Below are 14,107 nucleotides of genomic sequence, written 5' to 3' on the forward strand. Positions count from 1 at the left end.
AAACAATCTTTTATATCAGTTTGTGCTAGACCGCTTGCCTCAGAAGTAGCTTGGGTTCGTTGGTTTATCTCTTCGACTAAAGCATTCTGTATTTTTTGAAAACAATAAAAATCATAAAAATTAGATTACTAAATACCTTTGACGATATAAACACTTATATGAAAAATACAAATTAACCACTTACATATTGTTGCTCGACTGCAGGACTATAAAATACCCCTTGGCGATTGGAATTAGCTTTACGAAAAGCTTCGATTCGACTGATATCCTATTTAACATTAAAATTTAGATTAGTTATACTTTAAATAAATATTTAAATATATCATAACTTACTTCTTTGAAACATGCATTACTGTATGAGCTCGACCCACCTCTGTTTACAACTACTTGTTTTGCACGACATTCCTTGTTTGACGCCGAATGCCTTTAAAATTCTGGCGTTTGAAAATGTTCGACTGCCTTCGCCCAATTTTCGTGTGACATTCTGTTAGGGGGGTTGTTTAATGTGGCTTGGATATCTGCAGCCCCCCCGATTTCCTTAAAATAAGCATGAGCTTTACTTTTTCGGCCTCTGTAAACTTTTGCAAGACTCGAATCAATGCTCCGCAACAATTGAGCACGCTCCGGATCCATGTTAACCTTATCCAAATCAAATTTATTCTGCAAAACACAAAAATTTTAGTTAATTAAATAACAATCACAACTAAAATTAAAATTGTATCCAAGTTACCTTTAGATGAACAACTGCTGCGTTCCTTAAAGCGGGGGAAACATTGTCCCAACCAGATACGTTGAAAGGGACATTGTTCCACAAATACCTCCCAATTTCATGGGTGAACCAATTACCACGCTTCCCGACAGGGGAATATGTGATCTCCCTGTCGAAATCCAAATCTATGGGCTTTCCCTTATTTGCCCTTATCAACTTTCCCAACTCAATATTTTTTGACATGCCCCTCCTTTTTTTAGGAAGCTCGGATGAAAAAATACAATTAAACCTATTAGTCATGATAACTTATTATAAAATAATAAAAATAGTTAATAAATATATCATAATAAAACTCACCATCTTGTTCGTGCTGACCACGACCAAAGCCTCCTGGAGGTGGTGGATCCCCGACTCCATCACCTCCGTGTCCAAGCCCCATAACATCGGCCATCATGGCCAAGAGTATTGCCCAAGTAAACCTCATCTGCAATATGAATAAAAGTTAGTTACCCTGCGAAATTGTAAGATATACAATATAGACAAACAACATAACTAAAAGTTAGACAAACAATAGGAATTAAAGTTACATTTCAAATAAAGTTTCTATTACCAAAAAAAAAATTGATTTTTTAATCAGAATCTTGATCATATACTTCAATGTCTTCTTCATCCGTATCATAATCAGAATCACCATCATCATAATCAGTCTCTTCATCGGAAACATTATCGATTCTACCCATTGGCGGAGGTACTTCAGTCTCGTCTTCATCGTCATAATCAACATTGTTTTGAGCTACGTCAACATTGTTTTGAAACTATTGTGAGAAGTCAATAAAAAGTCTAGCTCCAGATGAAGAGTTGTTTTGAACTATGTCAACATTTTCGGCCTCCACATTGTCGACATCTTGGACAGAGTCACTGTAATTATTTTGGACACGAGGATTGTCGGATGGTAGATCCCAAATTTTTCGATGATTAACATGCTCGACGACACAACGAGGGTTGTTGTTTTGCTTTCTTCGATGATTAACAGGCTGGCGGATGTAGAACACTTGTTTGGCTTGCGAAGCATATATGAGTTGATCATCTTGGTACGCTTCTTTTTCTGTGTCGATACTTATGAAATTATCATCAGGAATATCTCCCGTATCAAACCACTTGCACCGAAATATTACAGTCGAATACTCATATGGATATTGCACCTCCATAATCTCTTCTAACTGGCCATAATATTTCTCTCCATTCTCACCAACCACTAGAACCCCAGAGTTTTGCGTTTTGCGTTGTGCATGACGACTAAGTACCATAAACCTAACACCGTTGACTATGCACGCAGTGTAAGTATAAACATCCATTTGTGAACCCATTGAAAGGGCTGACAACTCTTTGTGGAATTCAGGAGAGTTTTCTTTTTCCATCTGATAAACCTATTAAACATATGTTGATGTGTTATGTATTCTTGATTCATTAAATTTATGAAAGATATTTGTTTGTTAATTATGATTACCTTTTCAAGAAACCAGTTGGGAAATTCGGTTTTTTCGTCACTTTCAGGATGTTCTGATTTGAATTTTCTATATATATATATATATATATATATATATATATATATATATATATATATATATATATATATATATATATATATTAAATTGATGAATGGAAAAAAGTAACAATAAATAATGAAAGATAATTAAAAGTAAGAACACTTACTCGATGTATTGTTTGACTTCTTGACAACTATTCAATATAAACCATTCAATATTACGTTTCTCTGTTATATCAAGATGTTTGATTTGCGTTGCGCTCGTCGGTCAACACTTGGACTCAAACATCCAAAACTTTGTTTTTTTAATGACAACGTCTTCGTTTCTTTCAAGGCGATTGACATCTCGAAGGTACATCGAACAAAATGTCAAAGCTTTTTCAGCAATATAATCTTCAGCTATACAACCTTCCGGCCTCGCCCTATTTCTGACATAGTTTTTTAGTTTTTTCATATACCTTTCAAACGGATACATCCATCTCATACATACCGGGCCTCCGACAATCGCTTCATCAGGTAAATGCAAAACTAAATGAATCATAATGTCGAAAAACGCTGGTGGATAAATCAACTCTAACTTGCACAAGATTCTAATAATGTCTTCTTTTGCTTTCCTCATATCCCCCACCTTTAGTGTTCTGGAGATTTCAACCCAATAATGTTAGTATCATTATCTACCACTTTCTTACTAATGTTAGATCCAAACCCATCAGGAAATTTAACATCTCTTATAAATTGACAAAAGATTTTGCGGTCAGGTTTCTTGAATGAGTAGCTTGCATGTGGTCTAGTGAACTTGTTACCCTTTTTTTTTGCAACCATTGATTACGCCGGATATTCAGATTTTTCAAGTCCTCACGTGCATTTGATGTGTCTTTACTCTTATCATTCATCATAGAAGTACCCAAAAGACTCTCACCCACATTTTTCTCGACATGCATCAAATCTATGTTGTGTTTCAGCTGTAGAGAAGACCAATACTCGAGCTCGAAAAATATGCTACGTTTCAACCAGTTCAACTCGAATCCTTGCCGATCCATGTTTTCTTTGAGAGTGTTAGGATGTTTACCCGGTTTACGAAGTATTAGACGACCTAGTTGCTCTTGTATGTCTTCATTAGTAAAGTGTCTCGGAGCGGGTCTTGTCTCTGGTTGCCTATTAAATTTCAAACTCCTCCTTAATGGATCATTAGCATCTAAGAACCGACGATGACCGATATAAACGACTTTATTTACTGCACGGTATGAAGGAGTGTCTTCATTGCAAGTCGAGCTTGCTCTATACCCTTGTCCGCTCCAGCCCGATAAACTACTACGAGCTGGAAAGTCGTTTATTGTCCATAACAACATAGCTTTCATCGTGATGAATGTGTTTGTCGCTCCGTCTTTAATGCGTATGCCTGATTGCCATAAAAACTTAAGCTCTTCCACTAACGGCCTAAGGAAAACATCTATGTCCTTTCCAGGCGCTTTAAGGCCGGGAATCAACAAGGCCAACATGAATGATGACTCTTTCATACAAAGCCATGGTGGCAGATTGTAAGTGGTGAGTACAACCGGCCACGTACTATGCAAATTACACATGTTACCAAATGGATTAAAGCCATCAGCTGCCAGCCCTAGTCGTACGTTGCGAGGTTCAGTCGAGAAGTCAGGGAAATCTACATCAAATTTTTGCCAAGACTCTCCATCAACGGGATGATGCATCACACCATCTTCTGATCTCCCAGTACTATGCCATATCATATTTTTGGAAGTGTACCGTGAACAATACAAACGACGTAGTCTAGGGGCCACTGGAAAGTACCGTAACACCTTATGAGCCACTTTCTTACCCTTGGTGTTTTTATCAATCCACCGACTCTCTTTACAAACGGGACAAACTTGCAATGACTTGTGTTCCTTCCAGAAGAGAAAACAATCGTTTTTGCACACATGAATTGACTCGTACCCCAAACCTAAATTCTTCAGTTTCTTTTTTGCTAAATAATATGAACGGGGAACCTTGTTTCCCGGTGGAAATGCCGAATGCAACAACTCAAGGAGTTGATCAAATGAACTATCAGTCCATTTGTTGTTGACCTTCATATGCATCAACTTTGCTTAAAAATCAAGGAATGAAAACGTACAACCAGGATATAACTTGGTTTCGACTGCCTCTAACAACTCTTCAAAATCATCATCGACACCACTACCCCCTGTATTCGAGGTTCCTTCATCGAGGTTTATATCATTTTCTCTCGACTCCCACATAACATCGTCAATAACATCAACCATCTCGTTGCTTGGCAATACAACATCTACAACTGGAGGGATTAAAGGTTCACCGTGATATATCCATGTTTTGTATGATTGACTGAAACCATATATACCAACATGACGTCTCATTGCTTTCGGATTCAAGAAGTAACGATTATCACATTTCTCACACGGACATCTGGTTTCACCTTTACAATCTAGGTGTAACATGGATCTCTCGACAAAAGTGTCGAGTCCTAGCTGGAACTCGGGAGATTGACGATGTGGATTAGTAGTCCAGCTTTTATCAATAGACATGATGCAACTGAAACATAATTTAGTGTTTAAGGTTTACTTTACGGGAAACAAAAATCAAGTAGAGTATTCATAAAGTTGACGATTCAAAAAGTATTCCAACACGGGATAACCTAATTAAAGCTAAATTTAAAGTTTTAATGACCAACATTAAGTCACTAAAAGTATGTTGCTATTAAGTTGGTTTTATAATTGATTTAAGTTGATTTTATAAAGGTAACTTAATTTGATTCTAAAAGTAAATTAATTAGATTTTATAATTAATTTAATATTTTCTTTTTTGTTATTAGTTTAATTTATTTATTAAACTAATTTTATTTTATTTTAATATTAACATTAACATTAGCTTGATTTTAAAACTACTTTAAGTTGATTTTAATATTATTTTTTTAATGTTTTTTTTAAATTAATTTAATTTTATTCTATAATTAATTTAAAATTATAAGAAGTACGTTGCTATTAAGTTAGTTTTATAATTAATATAATTTGATTTTATAAAGGTAACTTAATTTGATTCTAAACGTAAATTAATTAGATTTTATAATTAATTTAATATTTTCTTTTTTGTTATTAGTTTAATTTATTAAACTAACTTTATTTTCATTTTAATTTATTAAACTAACTTTATTTTATTTTAATTTTAACATTAACTTTATTTTAAGTCACTAAAAGTATGTTCCTATTAAGTTAGTTTTAAAATTAATATAATTTGATTTTATAAAGGTAACTTAATTTGATTCTAAAGGTAAATTAATTAGATTTTATAATTAATTTAATATTTTCTATTAAATTAGTTTTATAATTAATATAATTTGATTTTATAAATGTAACTTAATTTGATTCTAAACGTAAATTAATTAGATTTTATAATTAATTTAATATTTTCTTTTTTGTTATTAGTTTAATTTATTAAACTAACTTTATTTTCATTTTAATTTATTAAACTAACTTTATTTTATTTTAATTTTAACATTAACTTTATTTTAAGTCACTAAAAGTATGTTGCTATTAAGTTAGTTTTATAATTAATATAATTTGATTTTATAAAGGTAACTTAATTTGATTCTAAAGGTAAATTAATTAGATTTTATAATTAATTTAATATTTTCTTTTTTGTTATTAGTTTAATTTATTAAACTAACTTTATTTTAATTTTAATTTATTAAACTAACTTTATTTTATTTTAATTTTAACATTAACTTTATTTTACAACTAATTTATTATTTTTTAATGTTTTTTTAAATTAATTTAAAGTTATTCTATAATTAAATTAAAATTACTAGAAGTACGTTGCTATTAATAACCTAATTAAAGCTAAAGTTGTAATGACCAACATTAAGTCACTAAAAGTATGTTGCTATTAAGTTGGCCAAACATTAAGTCACTAACAAAATTAAGCACTTTGAAACCATATACAATACATTACTAGAAGTAAGTTGCTATTAATAACCTAATTAAGCCAAATGTATACATTTAATTTGCATATTTCAATTTCATCCAATTTCATACAATTAAGTCAAATGTGTATATATATATATATATATATATATATATATATATATATATATATATATATATATATATATATATATATATATATATATATATATATTCAATTTACATATTCCAATTTCATACAAATATATACATCTAAGTTTCATGTTAAGGCAATGTGGTATAACTTTCATCCAATTTCATCCAATTTCATACAAATATATACAAATATATACATCTAAATTTCATCCAATTTCATACAAATATATACATATACATGTCAATTTTTTTTTATACTTCAATGTAATCTAAACATAAATTTCAAAATATACACAAAATGCATAATAAAACTCCAACAAATGTGAAAAAAACACACAATCCAACAAAATACATACAATCCAACAAAATGCATAACAAATTCATATATCAAAATACAAACATAATCACTCAACAAACTTGAAAAATACTCACTATTTATCATCTAAAACAGAAAAATCATAAAAAAGATGAGAAATTCGACCTTGGTTGGGGCAATTTCGGAATTTTGGCTAAATGTTGAACTTGGTTGGGGTTGTGGCGGTTTTGTGGCTGCCTTGAGGGAAGGAGAAGCTAGCACCGATCCAAGAAGCAATGCCTAGTCCACCAAGTTGGAAAATTTGCGTGATATTGAAGAAAAATCGAGAGAAAAACCAGAGAAAATTGAGTGAAAGGTAAGCTGTGAATCGCAGAAAGGTAAGAAAGGTAAGCTGTGCAGGGGATATCTGCGTTTAGCATTAGCGGCGACGGGTATTAGCGGCAATGCAAGGGCAATAGCGGCGACATTAGGGCATTAACGGCGACAAACGGAGGGAAAACTCCGCGCATCTTTCCGCTTTCCTTAACAGCCGTTAGATTGAAAACAAATCGGACGACTGGGGTGAGAATGACGCGGATCGCTAAATGAAAGCATTAGCGGCGACGCCTTTAACGGCGACAACCAGCAATAGCGGCGACACGTAACGCGTCATTTACGTGGCGCCGCTATTGCTGGCTGTCGCCGCTATAGCTTTGTTTTCTTGTAGTGCTAAGACTGTCGATTACCATTTGCTTAGCTTTGTTTCATTTGAAGATTCGATATGCAGAGACAGAGGAACAATGAACTGTTTCCTTCAGATTACTCATTTCTGCAAAAGGGCAACAAACGGGTATTACTATGTGTCTAGGTGTATTTAGGGTTCCTCGTTTATAATTTTCTATAATGAAATTAAATGTATTAAAAATGTATCTCAAGTTATATATGACTACTTACTTGATCAAATGCTTGCATGTTAATCATTTCGTCTAAATGTACAAGGCTTTTTTGCATAGATGGTGATGAACATGGATCAAGGTTTTCTCAGACACAATTGAGAGAATGATAAAAAATTGAATATGATCAAATGAGAAGTACATGGAAAATTGTGAACCAATTAGGTATCATAAAATCTAATATTTGTCAAGGAGGTCTGACATCACTTTATACTCTTAACAACCAAAATATTGATTAACATGGCACATCAAGTTTATTGAAGCATATCCAGAATTCGTTGCAACTCATGGACAACATTTTTGATATTTGTCCTTTGTGGTGGGGACTCCATGGAGCATGATACTCCAAGCTTGACTGTTGAAGACAAGCATTCTTTTATTTTCTTTGCATATTCTAACGTAGATTGTGTAGCAATAGCATCATCTTGAAGAAATTTTAGAAGGTCATCATCAATAACATCATTTACATAGTCTGGCAAGGCCATTTGTGCAAATTTATGAAGGCTAAGGCCTTCATTAAAGATGTCATCAGTCGGCCTTTTCCCTGTCATCACCTCCAACAATAGTATTCCAAAACTATAGACATCCCCACTACTTGTAATCTCGCTCCCAACACCATACTCTGAAACTTATAAGCAATTACTTTAATAAAAGGTAATATACTACAAATAAATATGAGCATGTGGAATAAATGGACTTTACCTGGAGGTGTGTACCCAATCGTTCCTCTAATGCCACTTGTGCTGTTTTGGTTTGAATTTGTTCCAAGAAATCGAGCTAAACCAAAGTCTCCAACATGGGCCACCATATCATCATCCAACAAAATGTTGCTTGGCTTCAGGTCACAGTGAACGATGCTTGGGAGACAGTGATTGTGAAGATAATCGAGTGCAGATGCGACATCAATGAGAATATTTATTCTTTGAAGAAGGTTTAGTGTGGATGTAGATGCACTTGAATGCAACCAATCTTGTAAACTCCCGTTGGACATGAACTCGTATACCAAAGCTTTGAAGTCATTGCCTTGGTAGTCTACACTTGAACATGAAGTTATTATCTTCAATAAATTACGGTGTCGAATACTCCGCCATGCTTCACACTCCGCTATAAAGCTTTTGTGAGCACCTCGATTTTGAAGATGTAGAACTTTGATCGCAATAAATCTATCACCATGATCAAGTATTCCTTTATAAACAGAGCTGAAACCACCCTCACCAATCAAATTGGCTTTGGAGAAGCCGTTGGTTGCTTTCAGAAGTTGACCGTATGATACTTTCATGAATCGTTCGGCCCTTGATGGTGATCGAGAAGGTTGGCACTTCCTTTTCTTACACCAAACATACACTAAACACAATACAGTAAAAAGTGTGGACACAATTAGAATGACTATTACCAACTCAAGAACCCTTTTTTTATGTTTCTGTGTGATCTCATTGCATTTGGGTAACCCAAGTTCAGCCAAGCCACCACAAAGCTTACTGTTTCCCAAAACAGAGAATGCACTTGCATTGGCAAACACTAATAGCACTGGTACTTCACCCTCAAAATCATTAAATGATAGGTTTACATATTCTAATAACTTCAACCGTTCCAAAAATCTAGGAATTTGGCCCGATAAATTATTATGAGAAAGATCAAGTGTTGAAACTCCTCTCATAGAAGTTAATGAGGATGGTATGGTGCCTTGAAATAAGTTGCCTTTGAGGGATAAGAATGAAAGGCTTGTGCAACCACCAAGGCTACTAGGAACGTCACCTGTTAAATTGTTATCAGATAAATCTAGAGAAGTTAACATCTTGAGGTCGCCAACCTCTGTTGGAAGTGACCCAAACAGATTGTTTTGAGAAAGATCTAATCTTATGGTCAAAGATGAAAGTTGAAGAAGTTGTTTAGGTATTGTGCCGCTGAGTTGATTGTTGTTAAGGAGCAAATCCAATAGATGATGACAATTTCCCATGCTTGATGGAATATGCCATTCCAGTCTGTTGAAAGATAACCAAAGCTTAGACAATAAAGATATGTTCCCGATAGCATCTGGAATCGGCCCTGAAAATTGGTTTTTAAATAGTACAGCAACTTGTAGCTTTTGAAGCTGACCAATGGTGGAGGGGATTTTTCCTGTAAACCAGTTTTGTGATAAAACTAAAGTGGTCAAGCCAACTAGATTACCTATACTTGAAGGGAGGTTTCCATATATATCATTTCTTCCTAAATTTAGAAGGCTGAGTTGATCAGAAAGATTACCGATTGATGTGGGTAGCACTCCTTGAAACTTGCAATTATAAAGCTGCAAAACCTTTAATTTGCTGCAATTTGTCATAGTATCAATAAACTTCATATCATCAGCCCCTTTGAATCTGTAGTCGTTATTACCAAAGTTTAAGAAATATATATCTTTCAGTTTTGCAAAATCAATTGTCAACTTTCCCCTAAAATTGTTGTTATTCACTTCAAGAAGTTGTAATTTTGAAGAATTAGATATCGAGGGTGGAAGAGGTCCGGTCAGTTGGTTATCCCGCAATTGGAGGAACTGAAGATTCGGGAGCATTGCACCTATGGCTGAGGGAAGACTACCAGTAAGTTGATTCTCACCCAAGGAAAAATAAGTTATGAGTGAGAGGTTAAAAATGGAATGAGGGATGGTTCCAGACAAGTTACAAGCACCAAGCTGAAGCACTGTTAAGCTTTTCCAATTTCCTAAGGTGTCTGGAATGCTCCCACCCAACGGATTTCCGGAAGCAGAGAAGGATATCATTGATGTTATATTCCCCAAGAAAGCTGGGATTCCACCTGTTAACTTATTATCATAAACTCTAAACAAAGTAAGTTTGGAGAGGAAACTGATCTCTTTGGGTATGCTTCCAACTAGCTTGTTGTGATGAAGTCGAAGCCTTTCCATATCAGAACACCCAGACAAGTTAGTTGGAATGACTCCGTTGAATTTGTTAAAGCGGAGATAGAGGAAACGAAGCCTGAATAGACGACCCAGTTCATGAGGGATGGTTCCTTGAAAGCTGTTGTTGGTGAGAGAAAACATGCGAAGGAAGCTTAGGTTCCCTACATGAGGAGACAAGGAGCCTTGTAGGCCTTGTGAGATCAGTACTAGACCAATGACTCTTCTGTGCTTCTTCCCACATATAACACCGCTCCAATCACAAAAATGGAAGGAAGCGTTCCATGAGCTTAGAGCTTCATTTGGATCATGGGTGATCATCGACTTGAACTTCAACAACGCCTTGTAATCGGTCTCATTACCACCACCGGAAGCAGAGATGGTGGTAGTAACCAGAAATATACCGATACTATAAAAAAAGAGGAAAGCAATTAGAGAGTTCATTTTTGGAAATTGGAAGAGCAATTGTTGGCGTTTAATTTTATCTTCAGTTCTTGCATGTTAATGTACGTGACATGCAAAAATAGTGAAATGAATGTCATCCACAAATTCCTTATCAACTTTGACCATGACATTGAGGACCCTATTCCTCAAATAATGCTTGCTGCCGGTTGAAATCTGAAAAAGCTGAAACTGCGTTTTGTATGTTGAAATCATAGCTTTGATAATGGAATGGTTGCTTTATGTTGAAATCATAGACATGATAATTCTTGCTTTTTAAAGTGATCGTGACTCTGTCTATTTGCTTTCATCATTTCCTTTTAGAAGCAAGAAAATGGAAATCACATTTTATTTGAATTTATATGTTGGGATTTTAAGCCGTCTTTGATCTTTTTGATCCGGTAATTATGGTGACTGTATATTATATGTTATATATAGGTCAGTTTTATTTAGAGTCCTCCTATATTTCTATCCATTTGAGACAAGTGTATAAAATATTATTAATCTTATTCAAATAATAGGTGTGAGACTCGTGTATTACACGGATTGATTTAAAAAAAGATTAAATATTAAAGTGTAAATATAAAATATTTTTTAATGTACAACATTAAAATAAGAAATGAAGAAATGTATTTATTGCAATTTAATATCATATATATATATATATATATATATATATATATATATATATATATATATAATATTTAATACTTTACATATATAAGTATATGACTTTAATTTTAAAAATTGAAAAAACCAAAAATTGACACGTGGATAATATTTATTTCAAAAATACCACAAAATCACAAGAGTTAAAACTCACGAGAGATTGACATGTGGCAAAATACCTTCATTTATTAAGGAGGACAACACATGCCACAATTTCATATGGGTAAAGAAAAATTTTCTGTGCATACAACATTTTTTTGTTATCTTTGTTCGTACTACATTTTTTTTTATCTTTGTTCATACAACATTTTTTTTAACCCTTTTAATTTTTTTAAGCTGCACATTTTGCACATTTCCTAGGAGCATTCTGTCACCAAAGTATTACCAAAAGTGTCAAAAAGGTATGGTACTGAGAAATTTCTCGATATATATTTCCTAGGAAATTCTCTGGAAAAACATTTCCTAAGAAATTCCTCATAAAAATATATTCTAGGAAACTTCTCGAAAAAATATAGCCTTGGAAATGCCTTAGGACTTCCGACAAAAGATATCTCCTCGGAAGTTTCCATGGAAATCCGTCACAAGAAGTTACCTAGGGTTTTTCCTACGCAAAACTTTTCCTCGGTATTTCTTCGGAAAACAACGGTTTCCTAGGAATTAATGAGGAAATAGTCCCTCGAAAAAGACGTGTTTTTTTAGTAGTGTGTACATGCAAACTTTATCCACGCTACAATTAAGTTAACATAACAAGAATAGAAGCATGCCCAAGGGAAATTATAAGAAAGAACCAATCAAATTAAAAATAACTAAAACTAGTATAAAATTTAGAATGAACTACAAAAAACATTCATGTTGTTTATGTATTTTGTTTTTGGATATGATTTTGATATTTAACACTTATGATTGTTTGATATGCTTCTTATTAGGTCTGGTAAGAGGTTGAATCTGACTTGGTTTGGTAACACTTAGATTTTGTAAGATATCACACTTAGAAGACCTTTGAATTGGTACTAACTTCTCTGATATGTTTCTTACTCGGTCAGATTCAAGAGCGGGTCGTTAGACCTTGACTCAATCTGACTCAATCAACAATTGTAACACCTTGTTTTGAGTTGTTTCGTAATTCGGGTCTGTGACCTGAAGATCAAGTATAATAAGGCTTCAAGCTTTGGGAAAGAGAGGTTTAGATCCATTCGGATGTGGGTCATGTAGATTATGTGATCCAAGAGTTCGGTGTAACGCCCGCAGATCCGGGCTAATCAATTTAGAGGCAATAGGGGTCGAAAACGACTTTTCGACAAAAAGATTATTTAGAATAAATAATCTTAACCAAGTTGTAGAATATGTCACAGGGTTTCCGTACATATAAAGAACGCCGAAATCCGAGTTATAACGAAGAAGTTATGACCCGTCGAAGTTTCGCGTCGGAACCGGCACGACGCCGGGAAGCGTAAATAGTAAATTTATGATAGAGCGAGATTTAGCCTTAGCACTCTAAACGAAAGTCGTATAATATGTTAAACTAAGAACTTCGATAAAAAGAACGCCCAAATCTGACTTCGTATGAAGAAGTTACGATTTTTTCGAAGTTTCGGATTAGGAGTGTACAGCCCGAAATTCGAATATTAGATCGATCGATTTTTAGCCAACACAACCTAAACGAGAATCGAAGATCTCATTATTAGTAGCGTAACAATAAAAAGACAGACGAAAATGGATATCAGATGAAGAAGTTATGAGATTATAACGGACCAATCCTGTCCCGGCCTGTTAAAAATATAACTTTAAAAACAAATTCAAAATTAGCCGACGGAGTCTAAACGAAAGTTGTAGAGTGCGTCTCCACCTACACATGGATATAAAGAACGTAAAAAACAGAGTTCGTATGAACGAGTTACAAATTATAATAGCATATTTACGTATTAAAATAAAGTATAAATCATATATACGTACACATATATATACATATGTATATATCATTAGAAAGGTATCGACGATGCGGTCATTATAAGACTAATGTTGAGTTCTTTCAACATTAGTTTAGTACAAATATCTTTAAATCTATTTAAAATAGTATTATAAAGGGGTGTTTAGTTGTTTATATAACTATAAGGTCATTAAGTAATTATGGGGGGTAGTTTTTGTAAATTCAATTACTATAAATAAGAGGCTTGGGCTCTCATATTTCTTGCACCATTCTCTTGATTCAAGAGTCTTTCTCTCCTTATCCCCCGAGCATTTCGGTCCCTTGTGATTCGACTTCTCTTTCTGTAGTTTAGTATAGTAAGGTGAGCGCTGAAGCGTTGCACGAATCTTTCTTAGAAAGATTCAACGACGAAGTTCTGCCCCTGCAGAGCCCGACTCCTAGCTAAAACCCCCTTGTAAGTAAGTTATGCTTACCTTATTTTAATATAGCTTATATTTAAAATTAGTATTGTTATTATGAACTTATAATAAATATTTGAGCTATTATTATAACTTATATAAGTGTCGTTATAATATATTTTTTTAACTAC

General features: G+C 33.8%; 1 protein-coding gene across 1 annotated transcript; it reads right to left on the minus strand.

Moving 5' to 3' along the window:
* Window positions 1-7,738: 7,738 nt before the first annotated feature.
* Window positions 7,739-11,129, minus strand: LOC111905694 (receptor kinase-like protein Xa21). The gene is made up of 2 exons (XM_023901400.3): window positions 8,291-11,129; window positions 7,739-8,210 (listed from the first exon to the last, which is right to left on the minus strand). Exons 1-2 carry the CDS (start codon window positions 10,923-10,925, stop codon window positions 7,843-7,845), a joined length of 3,003 nt encoding a protein of 1,000 aa, XP_023757168.1. The 5' UTR covers window positions 10,926-11,129; the 3' UTR covers window positions 7,739-7,842.
* Window positions 11,130-14,107: the final 2,978 nt, after the last annotated feature.

This window comes from Lactuca sativa, chromosome 2, assembly GCF_002870075.4.
Source record: "Lactuca sativa cultivar Salinas chromosome 2, Lsat_Salinas_v11, whole genome shotgun sequence".
In the NCBI taxonomy this organism is placed as follows: Eukaryota; Viridiplantae; Streptophyta; class Magnoliopsida; order Asterales; family Asteraceae; genus Lactuca; species Lactuca sativa.